We start from the raw sequence: 21255 nt of genomic DNA, 5'->3' as shown, positions 1-21255 counted from the left end.
AAAACACTGCTGTATTTACTTTAAAGAGGGAATGCAAAACACTGAATATTTTTGCCACGTAGTTTCCTTTTATTTGTGCCCTTAGCTTTATTTTCAATGAAAAACCAGTCAGTTGTTGATTTGGAGCACCAGATCAAACCTCATTCCTTTCTTTTCACATCTTCATCTTTTTCACTGATAGTCCTTGGTCTTCAAAGGATCACAGAATCCTGGAATGGTTTATGTGGGAGGGAACCTTAAAGATCATCCAGCTCCACCCCCTGCCTTCCACTAGGCCAGGTTGCTCCAAGCCCCGTCCAGCCTGGCCTTGGACACTTCCAGGGATGGGGCAGCCACAGTTTTCTGGGCAGCCTGTGCCGGGGCCTCAACACCCATATAAGAATTTCTTCCTAATATCTAATCTAAATCTCTCCTCTTTTAGTTTAAAACTATTTCGAAACTATTTTAAAAAGTTACCAATAGTTGAGTTAAAGTTTTTAATTTAGAAGAGCATCTTGGCTTGTGGAAGCACTAGCTAATTCTGTGTTTTCCCTAGAAGTAATTATTCTGTAGTTGTGTCACACATTAAAGCTTATCAATGGAATTCTGCAACTTATGTTTTCTCCTCAGATACAGTATTTGTTTCAATTTTTTTTTCTGTTCTGAGTGATTGATGAATCTTCTCCCAATTAAGAATGGAAATGGAAAGTTGACATCTTGTAGAATATGTTGTTTTCTGAGTGTCAGTTAACAGTAAATCAATTTAGCTTTCCTGTTGTTGTCCCCACTTAGACAGCTATTCTGTAGAGCAGAAGCACTTATGTCCATTGCATCAAGAAAAATATTTATTTGAAAATAAACGTGCTCTTTTCAATGTTTTGTTAAGATTTCCACTTACATAAATATAAGGTATTTTTAATACATGGTCAGCTATTTTACTTAGTATATTCAGTTAAAAAAAACCAAACCAAAACAAACAAAAACCACGGCTTTTGATCAAGCATTATTAATCAGGTGCTGCAAACACTTCCTATCCTGGTATGTGCCAGAAGAATTCTGTTAACACGGTGAGAAAACTTCATTTGTTCATAGAATTATGGAATCATTAAGGTTGGAAAAGACCTCTAAGATCAGTGAGTCCAAATGTTAATCCAGCACTGCCAGATCCACCACTGAACCTTGTCCCGAAGCACCACATCTGCCTGTGTTTTGAGCGCTTCAGGGATGGTGATTCCACCACTTCTCTGGCCATGTCTGTTCCAGTGCCTGACCACACTTTCTACTTTGTTTCTTCACATTTCAACTAATTTATTTTGACATTATATCCATAGTTGACTGTATTGTTACTTCTTCAAGGATGTAACAGCCAAATTCACCTCATTTAATTTAATACCTAATTTTTAAGGCATTTTGTAGTTTCTCCAAAGAAGTTATTAATTCATCCAGTTGAAGGGAGATTCTTGAAACTGAGTTAAAAAGCTGTTTTAATGTTCATGACTCGTTTCAGGTTGTATTACCCAAACTTAACAAATCTTATCATTAACACTGAAACTGAAAATCAAATATAATTAGTGAAGAAAGTGGTATTTTTGTACATAGCTTTAGCTAAAAATATGAAAGACCCTCAGGATATGATGGTAAATCTATTTTTAAAAGAGAGCATTGCTATTTAATGAAATGCTGAGCCCAGGGAATGCAGTCAAGGATAATCAGAGGCACTTACCACCTTTGACAGACTACAGTATTTCTTACAGCTTTGTTTTGGCCTGTGACTTCTTACTTCAGTAATTGAATACTTTCTGTGCCCATTCTTAAGCAAAACATTAAGCTTAAAAAAAGCATAATAATAATAATAATAATAATTAAAAAAAAAGGTGTAGCTGCAGGGGATGGGAGCATGCTTGAAACATCAGATTTGAAATACTTAGATTCCTTATATCAGACTTTCAAATCACAGGAGGGTTGGCTCAGTCCTTCATCTTCTGCAAGACAGGTAAACTCAACTCAATGCAGAATCATTGAAATCCCTGAAGTGTTGTATCAGGGAATCACTTCACTGGCGTTCAGAGCACGCTTATTGATGGTCTTGTTAGATTGTTTTTCAAGGTCTACAAAGAGCAGCTCTCTCCACTGTGACATGACATGCTGCCAAGTGTGGACCTGCTACAACCAAAGAAAGGAAATTCTCAAGGCAGTCTGAGCCCCCATCCCTGCCACTATTTCCACTTTATTTTTCCACTCTGAGAAGTGTGAAATGTGTTAAAGGAATGGTTGGGCTGTGATGAGACTGATCCGGTTTCCATCAGGAGCTGGAGGGGAATCCATTAGCAGGTCCACATGGAGAAGTTTTCTGATGTAGCAGGATCAGCATTGTGTGTGACCTCTGCATTCATGGTAATGAGCCATTCTGTACTACACTGAAATGCTGAAATTACTGGTTTCTGCCTTAATGCATCTCAAATATATCCATCTTCATTCTCCTTCAGTACCTCATTAGTAAAGAGTGGAAAGGACATGCAGCAAAGTTTATTTTCAGTTAATAAGTTTGAATAAGTGTTCTCTCAACACCAGCAAAGTGGTTCACTGATGAGAACTGCATGTGTAGAACTCAGCAGAAGTTGGCACTGAAGAACTGTAAAGAAATAGCTGTGGACCACTGGCAACACCTTCACTTCTGTCAGTAGTATTTTCCTATTGGAAGCTCTTTGTAGAGCTTTATTTCTTTGCATCTGCTCCTTCTGACCTTGAGGGTGGGCAGCTTAAAGGTATTTTTAGACCTTTTATGAGAGTATTTATGTGACACTGACTTCTTTTAAATTTGAAAGGCCAAGTAGCTTTTTATAGCATTGTTAAAGAGGCAGTGGTCATGGTTCAGTGGTTAAAACTGAATTCTATTTTGCACTTAAAAGCTGAGGTTTATCCCTTTAAGCCTTGTGCTGGCTTTATGATTCAATGCAACTGTATGTTGGCAGGGAAGCAGTTTCTGGCTGCTTTGGACTGATTGTGTGGTTTTCTGCCTTAAAAAAACCCAAACAGGTATAGTTTGTGCTGTGTATCATCTTTATGCCATATTTGTAAATATTTTTGAAAATGGGTGCATTTTCAGGATAAAACCCAAGCCCCAGCTTTACCCAAAATAGCCTAAGGTTTGAATCAGTAATTTAAACGAGAAGAAAGAAATAGTTACACTAACTACCTGCACATTAATCATTAAATTTTCAATAAATTCACAATTGAAACTGCCCAGACAAAGACTGATGTGTAAACTACAGGTAGAGGGGCAGTTTCACCAGCAATGACTTGCATTTTGTCCTTCTATTTTTTTTCCCTGATGGGATTGAGAGAAGCTTGTCTTGGAATCTCATAAAATACCTTGCCTCTTCTGCAGACATTATTTGATCAAAATCTAGGATCTGCAGGTATTTTTCTGTTAATGAAAACTGGCTGTGGAAACAATGCTTTACAGCAACTACGTCAGTTCTCTTTGTGTAGCTGGCCTTTGACGCATTTTTGTGTTGTTAAAATAAATATCGTTGGGGTTTTTTTCCTCTTTCGGTGATTGCCCCATGTGTGCTTTCTAACAGGGACATGTGTTTCCTTCTGCTTGTCACCAAATACTTTAACTTCTCCTTCTCAATTAATTAATGCCCTTAAAATATGTGGGTATCTGCTGGAGGAGATTCATCTACTTGTGTCATTCTTAGCATGATATTGCAGCTGCATTTATTTTCCTTGCTGTCTCTTCTAGAATATTGCTTTGCTTACGTTCTGAGAGCTTTGACAAAAATATATACAGGGGGTTTGAATTTGTGTGTGTTGACTTTGAAGCTGTTGGGCTTCGAGGGTCTCACTCGATTTTCGATGTTTGATCTTTTCTTGGTTTCCTCTATTCAAATGAAAACTACAAAAGTTTCAGAACACCCAGTCTTGAGGAAGGTCTCAGTATTCACAGGGAGAAGTGGAGCAGACCTCAGTCAAGCTGCATTTAGCAGCACCAGCCAAGGAGGAAGATGGTCCTCCTCAGCTTTGGTTGTGCCTGTGAGCATTTCTGCCATCGATGCCCTACTGCAGCCTCTGCCAGGTCACTGTTCCTCAGTAATTCCAGGGAAATCTGTCTCAGTCGTTCCATGAAACTTCCACAGAACTTCCCAAAAACATCTTGCAAGCCTTTTCTTGGTAACACAATTATGCTGATAGAAGTATATAATCTCTCTGCATCCTTGAGATACCTGGAATTCTTCCCATCCACAGTGTTATTCCCAACATGTCTGTTGTTACAGCTGATGTGCTGAATTAGGGCAGATCTGTGTCACTGCTGTGTCACAGGTGGGTGCAGTGGGCACGTCTTGCCACTTAAATCCTGTTTTGCCAGAAGTGAGAAACAGACAAAGCTCTCTGCCAACAAGAAATCCCATTGTTTAAGGAGCTGGAGAAGAGGGAGATACAGCTCTTTGTGCCTAATGAGGGCCTCTGAGGTTTGACCTGGCTTTTCAAAAGCTGCCATTGGTTCTCTGACCCCGTGATGGAGCTCCTGCAAGGATCTTCAGCTTCACAAGGAGATTGTCAATCTCCCTTATTTGCCTTGGGGGCAGTTGTTGATACACAGCAGGAATGGGTGTATCATGATGGCATCCCAGATCTTCCAGGAACCATCCTTTTTGTGTCCTTCCCTCAGGTTAATGGGTATTCCAACACCAGTGTAGACAGCACTGGTGGAGTTTGCTGGTGAGAACAGCAGTTTGCCCACCAGTTTTTCCTCCGTCCTTCTCAGGAAAAGGCTTTTGAAAGCTGCCTGGAAACACTACTAAGTGTCTTCCCCACAAGGTTTCCTCTCACTTGAGAAGAACAGAGTTTTACAGCAGCTGTTTTGTGGCAACAAAGAGAGAAAAAGGACAGAGACTTATTCTGAATTTCAGAAAATTGTGGTTCGAGTTAAGTATTGTGATTGAGGTTGAACTAGAATTGTATCGCTTCATGAGGAAAACTGATTTGTATCTCTCCATCTTCTGGGGGGGTGTGCTTTTTGTATTTTGCATGTTCTTGTGTAAGTAGAATCAGTTTTCTGTAGGTCAGGAGTCCTATCTTTACCAGGATCTGTAATTGGATTCTCTGTAACTCCAAGGCTGCATATGGAGGTCTCTGCACCAGTGGATATGGGCACTTCAGGTTAAGTGAAGGGGTTTTTTGTCATTACTTCAAACAGGTACAAAGATTTCTAGAGATGACTGTGCAGCTGTTTCGCTTACTGGAGGTAATTTGAGCCGTGCTTTTTGTTTGATGATGAGTCATGGCCAGCATCTGCAAAAAGGAGCCTTTCATCTTCAGCCCTTACCCTATTAAGGTTTTTCCCTGGTTAGGAGACAGGATCTGTGTTCCATGAAAGTGCTTTGGAGCTCTGGGCTCCATCGTGTTCCAGGTCCTGGTGGGTGCTCACAGTGTAAAGTGAAGCCCAAAGCATCTTGATACGCTTGAGTCATTTCTGGATTCCAAACAAAAGCAATAACATCCAAAATAATGTCCTTTACTTAATTTTCAGCACTGAACACACCTGGAATTTCATGTGTGTGGGATGCCAACCAAAGCTTGGATTGTGCTGTGGGTGCTTTAGTGGCCAAGCCCAGCTGTGTTTCACTGGCTTGTGTTCCTGATTCACTGGTTATGATTAATGATGGATGCTTTCCCTCAGTTCCAGCTCTTATTGAAAATACCTTAGGAAGAACTCATTGAAGCTTCAGTAATTATATTCATATTATCAGAAGTGACTTTCCAGCAGCTGCTTGATCTTTTGATTTATGAAGGTGCCCTGTAGTTCAGGATGGAAGTGCATGGTCTGGGAGTCTCTCTGCACTTAACTGAGTGGTGAATTTACCCTGAATCAGCCACACAGGCAATGACAGCAGGAAAAGATGCAACTCCTCTCTTAATGGTGGTGGAGAGGCCAGAGAACAATTTAACACCCAGCTTGATGGAGCTGATGACAAACTCTCTAAGACCTGCAATACTCAGCTGATTTTTTTCCCTTTATCAGTCTCATTTTTTTTGTATTGAATTCAGTTTGAACCGTGAGAGAAGCTGAAGGGGGCCAGGGAATTACACTGTCCTTTTTTGGGTCGTTTTCCAGGAGCATGTGGATGCTCCTGGAGCATCCTGGAGCAAGTTCCAGGAGCTTGAGTGAGGTGTTGAGTGAGGTTATAGGGCTGAGGCTAAAAAGGTGACTTAAATCAGAGGTGAGTGTAAGCAGAACATAAACACTGAAGTGGACACGGACATCTTAAAAGAACTTCCAATTTTTGGTCAATAAGTTTCCATATTTATAAATATTAAACTGGTTACCTACTGGAGGGCAAGAGTGTGATGTGGAGACATTATAGCCTAGGCCATGTATTATCTACAGAACTTTTAACTCAATTCTGGTTCCTTGGCCAAATTTTGTCCTTCCTTTTCATTTCCTCCTCTTCTGGGAATAACAGTGACTTTGGAAAAGTTTGTTATTGATAGTGATGAATAGGAAAAAACTTTAATAATCTGAGTGTGGGGATTAGAAGACTGGAAGGAAGGAATTAAATGATAAAGAAAAGAAATTTGATTTGGAGTCAGCGAGCCAATAAACTGTAGGATAGTTTTATAGAATATAAGTGCATATTAAACAAATCATTATTATTATTATGCCTCAAGTTAACTCAGTTTAAGCAATGAGCATTTATGGACAGGGCAAAGGTGTTGTCTAAAGATCTGTCTATACTTTGAAAAAGCTTTTGTGCTAAAAAAACCCCTTTTTAATTATTAATAGAACTGAGATTGAGAATAGATGATTTCTTCAATGTAATATAAAGGATACATAAAAACACAAAATGTTTTTGTACCTTCACATCATGAAACCTACATCTCTCCTAAAGCTGTCCCAAGAAAGCGTAGTTTATTGTTGTAGAAAGGCTTATGACAATAAAAATCATGAAAGAATCAAAGTATTCACCCTTAGAGAAGAAACTGAATTTTGGAGTCTACCTAACTTTGGAGGGAATGTGAGTAAAAGAATGCAGTGACATTGGTAGACTTAGTAAATGTTTCATAATTTTTGAGTCCACCCACTTGCAAATCTTTAGGGTTTGGTGGTATTTTTTCTCTCCTTACGTATTTGATACCCATTATTGTTACAAGTGTTATCTTTTTAGCTGCTCGATCAGACCTTACTGTTTTGGATCCTGACATGAAAGTAACAACTCTGTTTCATTTTCCCCCCGAATTGAGTTTAGATTTATTCCCAGGCATTACACTCTGTATTGTATATTATTTATTATCCGTTGGAGGGAAAAGCACAGTATGTATGTAAAATGAAATGAAAGGTGAACGTTAAGAAATTCAAAACCATTAGTTTTAAGGTAGAAGAGCATAGGCATCATGATGGAAATTGTGAGTGAAGTCCTATTTTTCATTTGAGTCTAGACACATTAAGTAGTAAACCTGGAAAGGGAAATTTGTAGTAAGTCATTGAGATGTTTTTTAAGGTATGAGTAATAATAATACATGAAATACTGAACTGTGCTGTGTTCTGTAAATAATGATCTAACCTGCTTCTTATTACTGTGTTTTGTGTTACTCATGAGCAGCCTTTACCCCATCTCGTCCTACATCAACTCTACCAAGCCCAGCAATGGCAGGCACAATAAATCTACATCACACTTCACCAATATTTCCTTTTCCCCCCTTGATATATTGATGGAAAGCATCTCTTAAGATGGGCATCACTAGCAGCTTATTTCAAGGTGTCACTTATTTTCCTTCTGAATCACAAGGACTTAAATAGGATGGGACTTCAGAATAGTCAGTTGTGATCTCCAATATGAAATAGAGAATTTTATGAGAGTAAGCTACGGGGTGATTAGTGAGTGCTGATTACATGGTGACAGCAGGCAATAAATACATGTATGCAGGTTTTAATGATGGAATTTGAATTTACATGAGGAGTATTTTTACGTCAGTGCTCATTGTTTGTTTCTGGGGCCGTTCCGTGTGGGTTCAGAGCAGGTTCTTTGTTGTGTTCTCTCTTGTATTTTGATGTTACGTCTCCCTGTCTGGGAAGAACCATCCATCTGTAATTTTGAAGGAGAGCTTCTTGCTGTTTATCTGGCATTATCTGAGAGGCTGTGCAGGCTGGACTCCTGTACAGAGATATTTGCAAGCACATGGTGACATTAGACAGTGGGTTATATCTGTACTACTTGTCCTCAGAACAGGCTCACCAAAACAAGCCCTGGTTTTTGTCTTTCGCATGGCCTCTTGCTTTTCTCACTGCTGCTGTCAGCTACACTAACTCACTTATATTTGATCCCTTGTGCACAGGAACTGGTTTATACAAATAATTAGCATTTTAAAATATCTATAATTTTTAAAAGCTGTTTGTTCTTTTCATATAAATGGGTTAATTTTTTTCCTAAGGCAATTTAAGCCATGTGTTTTTTTAATTTTGTGCATTTCCATGCTATTCAATCAAGAAAGCAAATCACTTTATTTCCTTTCCTATTTTAATTTGTGTACATGTATGACATAAACAATTAACTGATTTTTCCAATATTGAAATAATGATAATGATTTAACCAGGGTTTCTGAGCCTGCCTGGCAATTGTGTTCCTATAGGACAGGAACTTTCTTGAGACAAAAAGTCACAGATTTGCCATTGAAATGATATTATCTAAGACATATAACATAAAAAGAGATACATAAAAAGTGAGTTATTGGGAATTACTGGGAGGAAAATACCAGTTTGGTTTAGGGTACAGAGGTTGTCCCAGGTTTGTGAAACTGTTTGCTCCTCTTGGTTGCTGGACAATCACAGAATTGATTTAATTTCAAAAAGCAGTTTGTGCTTAGAGCTGTCAATCCATTTCTGATATTCTCATTATCATCTAGATAAACAATTAGTTTAACTAAATAGTGCTGTTCTCAAAATGGGGTGCTGATGGCTTTTTGCCTGCTTTAGCCAATTTCCAGATAGGAAAAGCGTGGAAAACCACCATGGGCAGAGGTAAATGTTGCTTCTCCTCCTCCTCTGGCTTCTGTAGTCCAGGAGAGTCCCTTGCATCTGCATTTTGGAATTTATTTTCATCCCAGCCTGGGCTCCAGCTCCAGGGGCTGTGCAGTGGCATGAGGAGAGGGCTGAGCTGGTGCCTACAATGAGCAAGTTTTGGCTTCAGCGCTGAGAATGGCAAGAGATGAAGAATCCAAATCTCGTAGATCACAATTGTTTGCAGTGCAATTTTTTCTCCCCCACTGCATTATTCCTTTTGATGATGTTTGTGATTACAGGCCAAATTATCCCTAGTTATTGTTACTCACATTTGGCAGTTCAGGTGGTGATTTGATCTGGTGGTTTCCTGTGTTCTGGGGATCTCGGTAAGAGAACAGTCCCACTGAAAAGATGCGTGTAGGTACCCAGCTGAAGAATATTACAGCTAAAAAAAAGAGAAGAAAACCACTTTTTTATGACTTTGTACTCAGTTACGCATCATTAGAGTCTTCTGTATTTAGGAGGGAATGCTGCTGTTTACCCAATTTTCTACCACCTTAACCTGATTTACAAGTAAGAAAAGTGCTCTTTTCAGTAATATCCAAACTCCTAATGTTAGTGATGTGTCTTACAATGTGTCATGTGCTGATTAAAGTTGAGTTTTGTCCTTTTTGGGAATGATTCTAATGTAGTCTAGTCAAAGAATTTAATTAAATTACATGTGTAATACAACTTTCTGCCTTTTACTTAATTGGTCTCGCCTATGTTGTTTCTGCCTATTAGATGACAATTTAGCAATTTCCAATTTGTACACCCCTGAGGGAGGCTCAATGGGAATAAATGGGAGTAAAAAAATCTCTGCAGCTTTATTTCTCGATTTACTTGCTTGATGGCATCTCTTTTGCAGTTGTATGGAAGAAGAGAAATGGAGAATAGTAAGTAATAAAAGGAAATCTTTTGTGTGAAAGGCTTATATTGAGAACAAAGCAGATTGTGTAATCTTTGCTTCATGTATTTACAGCATTATTTGCTTAGCATAGGATATATAAACCCAATTTTAATAATAATGTACTTTCAATTTTAATATTAACCCTCTAATCCATTTATAACTGTTTAATTGAGTAACTCAGGGCAAATTAGTGCATCAGAACCGTGGTGACTTCTTAGCTGTGGATGGAGAGGTTTATAAAACTGCTACACAATTTTGGGGTACAAATTTTCTGGTAGTAGTAGCCTGCCATTTTGGGATAATTTGGGTCTGGAATTTCTATGTTAAATTGCTCTTTGTAGATGGAAAAGAACAAAGATGTTTTTTGCTTTAACTGTCAAATTGGCCCAAAGCTCTGTGTGTGTTAATATCTGTGCCCTCTGTGTGTTTTTGGGGGGTTCTGTCTCCTTCGCAGGAACTGGGATTTTAAGAAAAGTCATGTTGGTTATCTATAAAAAAATGAATTTCAACTCTTTCATAAGCTGGAAGTGAAACTATGATAATTTTGCCCCTCTTTAAAGGTAGAGAATAAATCTGATTCCTAAACAGGGATTCAGTTTAAAATAGATGCCTAAATCTAGATATGCCTGTGTTTTTTATAGTCAGAAAAATATAGTCAATGAGTGAAAAGGATATGTAATTTTCATGAAAGAGATGGCAAAGCACTGTTTTCTATATTGATATCTTTGAATTTTACCCCCTTTTTTTTAAAGGAAAATTTGTCTTGCAAATGTTTAGATACCATCATCTTCTGGACTTCCATTATGTGTAAAGGAATATTATAAAGAAACAGAGAAACAGAATTTTGATTAAAATTGTTTCTTAGTTAATGAAATTTAGATTTAGGTGAATGAAAAGACTTTGTAAATTTCTATGTTAAACATAAATGCTGAAAAAAATGACCTTCAACATTTAAATATTTTAAAACGTTGCCAAAGCTTCTAAATAATACCAAGTTAATATTTTACTTGAAATAATACCTCCTCAGTTTATGAAGCATTAGCAAGATTAATATAAAATATTCATATTTTTAGAGGTAGGCATTTCCAAAGCATTATTTCAAGTAAATATGAATGAAATACTTAAATGAAAACTTATATTACTCCTTAATTCTGTGAGGGTATTCCTCATTTCAAGAAGAATACTTTCTCTTAAAAATCATAAAACTTTTGAAAAAGTTTAGTAGCAGACTTAAAATGATACCTTCAGTGTAAACTTTTAGTGGAAGTGTCATATTTTGGGGGTTTTCTTTTTAATTGTTCCTCAGCTGGAGGCTTTTTCCTTGCAATGATAACAAAGGGTGCTTTGGGAAGTTGATTTTTAAAACCAAGGTGTCTGTCTCAGACACCGTTAGCTGAGTGCTCATAACTTGTAGTATTTATAGTTCCCTTTCCCTCAGTTCCTCCAAATGTAGTGAAGAAATCCATTCTCATGTAAGAGATTTGTGTCTGTGAAGCTGATAAGAAAAGTTCCTTTATAAGTGGCACCAAAAATCCTGGGTTTACCTCTGAGTTCCTTTACACAGCTGCATATGCTGTGAAAGCTTCCCAAGCAGGACTTTGCTCAGGTGAAATTCCCCTGTCTAAAATTTAGACTACTATGTTCTAACTATTTCTGAACCACAGGAAGCAGGAGTAAAAATCCCCTTGATCTCATTTGACTTTAGTGGGTTTGTTTAATTTGCTTTAGCTCTTTGAAGGTGGTTTGGTCACTGCCTGGACACCAGGCGACACGTGAGCAGGATCCACTGTCCATATACAATAAGTGGTCTTACACCATCCTAATTCACCAAGGGAGGTTAATGTGGCAGGAAACTGCTCCTAAATGAGTATCATTTCATCACAATAATTAAATAAATACTGAATTTCTAGCTGTAGTGTTCAGATCTGAGTCTGGTGGACATTTGGCTTCACTGCCCTTTCCCAGGGGGGCTCAAGGTCAAGGCTCACTGAATAGGAGGGCACTTGGCAGGGCAGTTATCTGGGATGGTGATTTCCAAATGGGGAGTTCTGGCTAAAATAACGAGGTATTTTAGAGCTGTGCTCATTTTCTGATATACCAGTAAAGCACATCAGAAAACTAACACAGCTCAGCAATATGTGGGGCAAAATGTGCAAAGGTAAATCAGTATAAATGTGATGGGATGAAAGTGAAGGCAATCCCAGCTCTGCATTTGGCTGAAGCTGGACCCAGGGCTGCCAAAACTGGGTGCAACGAGCAACAGAAGCAGTAGAAGCGGCACCTTGGTTTGTTATCCATTATTTCCTTTAGTTTAAAACCATTACCCCTTGTTCTATCACTACAAGTCCTGCTAAAAAATCTGACCCCATCTTTCTTATACTCCTCCTTTAAGTGTTGAAAGGTTGCTTTGAGGTCTTCCAAATGCATTTTTCTCTCAAGGGTGAACAATCCCTGCTGGTTTGTTTTCTGAAAATAGCTTCTAAATGAGCATGAGCATGAGCATGCTTCTAAACATATGTGCAGGTGTCACTGCTGGTGGAGGCATTAAATAAACTTCTAATATGTACAGTGTTTTTTGGGAAAAAAATTGTTTAGGTGAAATTGTGTGTGGGTGAGGGAGATGTGTATAATTTCTGTTATTAGTGCTGAGCAGTTGACTGCTATGGAACCTGTGACACACACTCCCTGTGAGCTAAGATTTCTGGAGCATGATTAAAGCTTTTGTGCTCCCACTCATGTCTGTGAACATTATTTCTGTCACTAGTTAAAAAATAACTTCTGTAGGTTGAACCTCATGGACCGCATCGCTTTGTTGGGAGATGTTCATTGCTCTTCTGGTGCTTTGGTTTCTTAAACTGAGGATGTCCTGAGTGCCCCCCAGCTTTGCTTTTTGGCAGAGATTCTAGATTTCCTTGTTTAAGTAGGGTATCACTCAAAAACTTGCATCTGGGACTGGAGAATTTGTAGTAAGATCTGTGCAACTCTGTGGGTGAAAAGAATCAATGTATTTGTGGCAAAATAAACATTGTAAAGTCAATGGACTGGGTTAACTTGAAATACAAGACTTTCCAAGGGACTCACCAAAGAGTGCTCTGAACAGAAAATGTGAAGGTTGCAGGTGTGATAAAATTATACAGGTTATACTGGGAAAACAGTGACTTGGAAAAGAATTTATTAATCACACTAAATCATCTTGAGGTGAACTTCTGCTGCAGTGCTCTGGGAAAAGGGCAAATGTTACCTTTGTGTATAAAAAGAGAAGACAAGCAAGTAGATGGTAAATTAATGATTCATTATGAATGTAAAGTCTAATTGTATCTTGAAGTGACAGTCCATGGCAAAATGGGTATTCTTGCACACTGAGCATTCATGCATCCTATGATTCTACCCAAAACATGTTTGAATCACCTCCTTTGTGAAAAACTTACTTTTTTCCTTATGTTGTATATAAAGCTCTGTACCCCTCTGCATTTTCCCTTGAGTAGCCACTGAGATGGACTCTTCACAATTTCCCATATGTACAGGCTGTCCTGGTGGGTTTTGCCCCCAGTTTGGTTTTTGAGTAGGATCTCAGCATATTCTCTGAAGTAACCTTCCAGTCGTGTGCCACATGTCTCAGTCATACTCCTTTAAAAGAGGAGCACTGGGAATTTGGGAATTTTTCTTTTTTCTCATAGGCAAAAGTGAATTGATGTTCCAGGTTTATCATGTGCAGGAGGCTGTGAGATTCCTCTGAGTGCTCTACACACCCAACTCCACTCCTTTGGATCATCCTGCAGGGCCCTGGGACCGGCAACAACCATCAGTGCTGGGTCAGGACAGAGCCCAGGATGGGAAATGATCCAGGGGTGATTCCTGACCAGCATTTCTGGTTCTTTTGGGATGTTCCAGGAGCAGAGAAATTTGGTGGTTTTTGTACCTTAATGCTCAGTGTGAGCAGAATCAGAATGAAGATCAGGTTTGCACCAGGTGAGCACCTGATTCCTTCACTCGAGACTCCCTGGAAAAGATGAAATCATTTCAAAGTAACAGAGGTTTTTACCTTCTTCCACTCTATTTTTACTGTTTATGTTTTGTGCTGGGCAATCTTCTCAGTCTTTTCCTGGGGAGATTCAGACAGCTGGAGCGATAACTAGGCATGACTGTAGAATTGAGCTTTTTGGTCTTGTTTGTTACATCTGGCCCAAAATTCCATGTTTTTAATTTGCATATGTTTTCTTCTGAACTTCCTGCCATATGAAGGCAATAATGATTTACTCAAATGAGCAGCTGAATATGAACATATATATTTTGACATTTATTTCTCTGATTATTACTATTCCACTGAGAGAGAGGTAGGAGGTACAGAATGGCATTATTTTGGATAAAGAGACTTTTGAAATCCTTGTGTAGTTCAGCTGCGATGAAGGGAGGATAGTTAACTCAATCTTTAAGTATTACTGTACTTAGGCTTTTCCAGATTTCCTAATGAAAGACTATTGATTAATGGTCTCTTATGCCCCTATGGAAATTGGTGTATTCATAAAGTAGGCTATAACCATTATTATTATTATTTTAAATTTCTTATTTCTTTAGGTAGCTAACATCTCTGCTGCATGGTGATTGCCATGGGAATCCAAATTATTTAAATGGGCAAGTGAAAAAAGAGGCAAGTTGAAGTTAATTGTTCTGCCTCTTCATTTGCAGTTTATGGTTTTCAGATTTGGAGTTAGGAATTAACAAGCTATATGCCCAGCACGCATAGTATAATCACATTTAAGCAGAAGATTTATGTAGCCAACTATCTCTTAGCACTGCTCCATTTTCAAATATTACATTATATCCAGTGGAACGATTCTTTCCTGTTTTAACTTTTTATAGTCTGAAATGTTGTTGCTCAGATAAGTCTAAGCTGTTGAATATTGCAGACTTCAGCACTATAGTTTGACTTTTATCTCCTCTCCAATTATTTAAAATAAATAATTAAGTTCTAAATGCAAATTTTTAAATTTAATTGACCTTTCTCAAGATTAATGGAAAAATTTATCTTCTGCTCTGCATGGTTCAGATATTAAAGCCATTGTTTTTCTTTCCGCAGTCAGTTTTATGCCAGGAGGAGAGATCATTACTTGTGGGTCACTTGAGCTACTAAATTTTACAATTGTATTTTATAGTAGTGAATGAAATACAGGTTGTACTTCTAAATCTGTGAAAGAATTACAGGTAAACATGAGGTATATATTAATTTGCACTGCTTTACGTTATTATTACCAGCCAATGGTACAAATGTCTTCATCTCACAAGAGATTTGATTCTTCAGGTCCCTCTTTGCCTGTAAATTATTATATAGTGGGGCATCACTTCCAGTTTGGTATCAGCTGCAGGGCTTGTATTTAGAGTGGAATTCAGGTGTGTACCTGAAACATAATGCTATATATTACTAGTGAGATTGCACAATGAAAGAATCAGGCAAAGTTTTTAAAGGAAACTTGTGCTTTTATGCATTTCTTTCCCTCTTGAATGTGAGAATGAGAGTATCATTCTCACTTCAAGTTTTCCTGAAATTTAAAATCACTGAGTGTACAGGGACTCTTCATGCACATAAGCATTTTGCATAAGTGGCAATAACGTGGTCTGGCACAGGGTCCCTCCTGTCTACTTTATATGTGCAAGGAGGATGAACAGGAAGCATAATACTGAATAAAGTCTCCAACTGCCTCCTGTCAGCTTCATTTTGGAAGCAGCTTGCAAACTCATCTGTGGATGATAGTATTTAAATAGGTAGTTAGCCACGAGGAAGAGTTTTCTGTTATACTGTTTCCTGTTATACTGTTTCTTCTTAAGGATAATTGAATAAGGACTCTCTCTATATTTTATTCTTCCAAGCTAAGCAGCAGTGTTTTATTTACTTAATGAAAGATGAAATCTACTTATGTTGAGCAGATTGCTGCTTTTCTTTTAATACCATGCCTGTTCTTAACCTTGTTTTATTTGGAGAGTATCACATAATTAATTTCAATTTATAGATTTATACTCTTAGAAGAGGACATGTAACGATCTGAGATGTGTCACTGTGGGATGGGATGTGCCTGGGACCTGCCCACTGTCCTGCCAGGAACAAAGGCAGGAGTTTGCAGCACCCCCAGTGATGCTGCCTTACTCAATTTTTCATCTATTAATTTTCTCTACCAGATGGCACTTCTGTGAAGCTGTCAGTGCTGCTCAGTTTAACTGGCACTGCTTTGGGAAAGGGGGATATGGAAGGCACTGGCTGGGGAGCAGTCATGATGTCGTTTCTGGAAGTTATTTTCCTCCATGCAAAGTCCTTTCTGCTGAGCATTTTTTTGTCAGGGCAGGGTAGGATTTCCAGTAAAGTTGCAGCTCTTTTTATGAGAAGAGGTGAAATGAGCTGTCCAGTGCCTTTAGTAGCTCTGCACTGTGACTTTAATAGGACTTCAGGTGGCTGTCATTGAGATGGTGTCAGTGCCATCAGAAGGTTTGTCACTTTTTTGCCTGTAAACCATCCTGACAGATGATGTGAGAGGATACCATGCAGACATATCATCAGCACTGCTGATGAGCTGACCTTCTCCTCTTCATCCATTTAATTTGTATTTGAATAATTTGCATCCCTGTAACGATGCTCAGTTGTCTGAGGAGCTGTCACAACAGCTTGGGCTCGTTTCGTGACAAAACCCAGTAGTTTCAAAACACAATTGGTTCATTATTCATGAAAACTGTTGTTACTTTATTCCTCCTCCTGCTCAGACAAGGATGGCCAGAGAGAAACAATACCTGTTTTCCATTTGCAGGATTGGATATTTAATTTTTTTTTTTTTGCATAATGCAGTGTTTTCAAACAAATATCTCATTATTTATTGAAAACTCATCTAGTAGGAAATTTGGATAGCTCCCCATGAGGCAAAGAAGTTAAAATGGAATTCTAGTCCCTCTTCCTGGCACAAGTTTATTTCTAAACTTTTGAGTTTTAAGATCTTCTCTGTTTTCCCTGATACATAATTACTGTGAAGGGCAAGGAACAGGTGCCCTTGCACAATGTGAACCGTCATTACCCTGGCTGTTTGCAATAAATTGAATGCCTGTTTCAAACTGAATAGTCTATTTTTACCTTTTCCTATATAGATTACATAGATTCTTGTATATCACAACAAGCAAGGACAAATTTGGGGAGAAGTGCAGAGAACTCTTGACAGGAAACAGGTTGCAAAGTAACTGCAGAAGACAGCAGAGAATGGCTTTTTAGGGCTAAAATACATTTCAGTCTCATTATTCTGTTGCACAGCCCAGTGACAAAGTTGGTGATGTTGAAAAGGTTGCCTTTCACTGCTCTCTCCTTCTTCAGGGTGAGGTCCATGTGATCTCTAGAGATCACTTAAAAGTTGAAAAAAATACTTTTTTTAGTTGGTGATTGTAATTCATTGTCCAGCTTATCCATTTTCTCCTTCCATCAGCTGGCTCTGGGAATTGTTTGTCCACTCATTAACACCTCCCTGGTGAAATGCATCACTTGAGATGGGAGAAATCTTCAGATTTAAAAAGAAAGCGAAGGAGCTGAGTTTGAGTAGGGGTACATTTTTAAGGATGAATGACTGATTTAGGTTATGGTATTCATTTTTTGTTTGGATTCTTGTGCAAAGCCTTCCCATGTACTACGTGTTCCATAGGCTGAGGAATAAATACTGAAGTAACATTACAGATAAAAAATGCAGAGACAAAACTTGAAATGAATATTTTTAGCACAAGAGGAAGCAGAATATGGATGATAAAAGGCAGATAAGTTTAACAAAAAGAGCAAGGATTTAATTTTGTTGTGCTTTACTTTGAGAGGAACTATAGTCTTGAAACATTTTATCTGTTTATTGCTTTCATATATCCTACCTACTGCTGTGTTCATAGTACTGTTTTGTGTGATATTTTTCTCTCTGTAGTTCTCTTTTACTCACTCTTCACTTTGTAGCTGGCAAGTGTGTTGTGGTGGGTGTTTTTGTAACTTCTCATGTGACATGAGGTGCCACTGTGCTAAATACAGTATAAACATTATAAATAAAAACATGGTTAGAAGATTCGGAAACAGTAGAGCCTCTGAGTACTGAGAGCCCTGTTTACTAAAGTTTTCCATAACTTAGAGTTTAATAAAAGTTACTTCAAGGAGAGATGCACAATGAACAGTTAAGAGCAATCTAGGCTCTGTTCCTAAAGTTGATGTGGATTTATTGGAGGCTGTTGGGGTACAAAGTGCTTACATGCATATTTAATTTCCAGACAAAAATTACCATATTGCCAGCAATGATCCTTCAACAGAGGAATGCAATCTGAATGCTGCAGTTGCATATTAAATATTGTTAGGCTAGAATATTTTTCTCGAATATCTATCACTTAGAAAAGTGCAACACAGTAATTAGATGGGAACTGTTTTCCTGGTCCTTTTGGAGATGGATTCTAAATACTTCTGACTGTCCAGAAGCTAAGACAATTTATTAAAATATGGTTATAGGAAACTAACTGTATTTCTGTCAGAATATAAGCAGTATTCAGTATATAATAGAAATCAAGTCCTGGGTTTGCATCGGCTCACATACCACAGAGGGATGGAGTGATCTTGGAAACAAAGACAATGAAATTCAAAATATTCCAGTTGTGTCTTCCACGTGCATTGCCTGTGCAAAATCCAGGAAACCAAACCTGCATTTGCAGAATCAAATCATACTTCAGTGCCAGTAAGAATTGATGTTGTTAGTCATAGTTTCAGGCCTGGTAATTTTTTTCAGAATCCACTCTTCAGATTGTATCTGGGTGTTTTTCATTATGGTCTTTATTTCTGGCTTGATTGTGGCAGTTCCTGTGATACACTTTTGTAGCTCATGTTTAGCTTTTGAATATGCTTAGCACTTGATGGACTCTGCATGTAAATGAAGAACTTCTAATGATCTCTTGCTGCATTAAAAATAGCCAAAACAAAACCTTCCCTTGGAGAGGAACAGATTAATTCCTCTGCCTTTGGGATGTGAGGATCAGCAAAGATGCAGGCTGCAGAAGTGGTAGCTTACAGAAACCTTTGCCTGAGTGCTGTATTTGTACTTCTTAGTCATAAAATCATAGAGTGCTTGGATTTGGAAGGGACCTTAAAGGCCATTTAGTTCCAGCCCCCTGCCATGGGCACGGCCACCTTCCACTAATGGTGAAGGGGGAACTTTAGAAGCTTCTTCTCAGATGTCAGTTTTTGCTCAGTCTTGATAAGGTCTATTGAATTCATCTTCCCACAGGAAACATCACAAGCTCTAGATTGTTCCTTGTAATTGCCGTGAATTTTCACCCAGTTTCTTTTAGGGTCAAGATTCTTTTAAATCAATGAGAATTATAGAAAATCTTTTCTGGTCTGAAGGGATTTCAAAGGTCTTTTCTTGTTGACATTTGTTACTGGTATTTTCCTTTTGGCAACTCATAGAATATGTTTCCCTCTTTATATGAAGAAATAGATAAAAGAATAACAGCAGTCTTGTGCTTTTGTGAAATGCCCTTCCCAGACCCCTTTTCAGTTTGTAGCTGCATTTCATCCTGAATGGTTTTCAAAGCTGTTGCTTGGTCTCCTTAAGTGCAAAGTCATCTCAAGAGCAATATATTTTAATTCTTCCCTAATTATTTTTCTATTTCAGACAATTCAGGAAATTAAAGCTGTTTTGGCAGCATAGTATATTAGATCTTCCATAACCACATTTCATGTGATGTGAGCTGGTCTAAATTCCCTTTTATATTAGATTAGTGATTCTAATTTAACATATCAGTATTTAGTATGCATTATAGTGTACTATATTTAATTTGATTACCTTTTATGCCTTACCATACATTTAATAAAGCAATTATTTAACCATTTACTACCAATGAATTATACTGGGATATTGAAATTAATATTGTCTGTAATTCATGAAGATGCACAAAGCAGGAGGGAAGTGTCTTCTTAAAAAAAAAAAAATCAAGGGCCACATTTAGGCCCTACTTCTGTGGTTATTTTGTCTTTCCTTCCTGAGTTTTGCAAGGAAAAGTGAGGAAGTTGGCTTGTGAAATCAATGGACTCTCCAGGTGGTTACAGTTCACTTCAGGGATGCTTTCATATATAATATTCTGCTTTCCTTTATATGGGTTGGTATTAATAAGCAACTTTAATAGTATATTCATCAGCTTTTGGCCCAGTCTTGTTGCTTTTATCAGCAAGTCTTGAGCACACCATGAGCTTTCACCTACCAAGAGTGGAGGCAGGTGAACCTCTACAGAACCACAATAAAGTCATCTACTTGCAACTGCAAAATAAATGTCTTATGCACCACTCACAAAGTCATTGAGATGTTGATTGATGATTTGTAAAGCATTTTACCATCAAAGGCTTAGACTTCTGTTTTCAGTAGAATAAACCATATGGTTTATGTATCAGTAATTACAGACTAGGTGCCACTGAAGCCGATATACTGATACTGTAGTGCCCGTGTTTGCAGTGCTCTGCAGTTTCTGCAGAAATAATATCAGTGAGGATGATGTTGGTTTTTTTTTTTTTCTTTCTTTCTTTTCCCTTGCTACAGCATAGCTATCCAAGTGGACAAGTTTAATTTTGAGAGCTTCCCAGAATCCCCAGCTGATGGGGCACAGTTGGCGAATGCAAAGCAGCTGGAAGAAGAAAGGCAACAAGCAAGAGGTCTGGAGATTAACAGCAAGCTGGATATTTGCTGGAAAATTATATCCTTTCATAAATACTTGCTTTAAAAGTATATAAATAGATGCCCTCTGATACATTTTATTTTATAATTCAACTCACTTCACAGCAGTGTTACTGAAAAGAAAAGTAATTAGAACTATGAAGCTTATCGTAATTATAGACTGTTTAAGGTTAATTGTGCTGTATATTATTTAGGCGATGCTTGGGTCATCCTATAATGGCTTTTTCTGAGTCACTGAGCATGTCATAAATCCTGTGTGTTTTTCCCAGCTTTTAGGGAACTGAGGAAGTGTAGTTAGGATTGATGAATAGTAGATTCATGGGGTCAAATTTTTCTATTCTCCCCCACAGCAAGTCAGTGAATAATGAAGAAATTCATGAAGCTGGATTTGGAGAGTTTGCATATATTTAATTAAATTTGAGTAAATCAGAACATATTAGAATAATTTATTTGCAAGTCCTCTTTATAGATTTAGTAATGTATCTAATCTTGGGTAGCTTTTTAAGGCTTAGACAGGGATTGTGTGATGACTTAGTCATTCTAAACATAAAATCCCCACAATAATTCTAAATGCAGTAAAATATTGCCTTATGATTATTAATAAGAAACTGCATTCA

General features: G+C 37.9%; 1 protein-coding gene across 10 annotated transcripts in view; it reads left to right on the top strand.

Annotated features, from left to right (window-relative positions):
* TRAPPC9 (trafficking protein particle complex 9) overlaps positions 1-21255 on the top strand; it is a 480517-nt gene that overhangs the window by 190799 nt on the left and 268463 nt on the right. For all 10 annotated transcript variants that reach the window (XR_004244481.1, XM_032134195.1, XM_032134121.1 and 7 more), the window contains one exon: positions 20504-20657. Coding sequence is in view for 9 of the 10 variants with exons in the window: in XM_032134195.1 (XP_031990086.1) it covers positions 20504-20657 (154 nt within the window). In the remaining variant the exon portion in view is untranslated. The remainder of the gene's footprint in view (positions 1-20503; positions 20658-21255) is intronic.

The sequence above is a fragment of the Corvus moneduloides genome, chromosome 1, assembly GCF_009650955.1.
Source record: "Corvus moneduloides isolate bCorMon1 chromosome 1, bCorMon1.pri, whole genome shotgun sequence".
NCBI lineage: Eukaryota > Metazoa > Chordata > Aves > Passeriformes > Corvidae > Corvus > Corvus moneduloides.
Note: the sequence above shows the minus strand (reverse complement) of the source record. Positions and strands in the feature narration are given on the sequence as shown.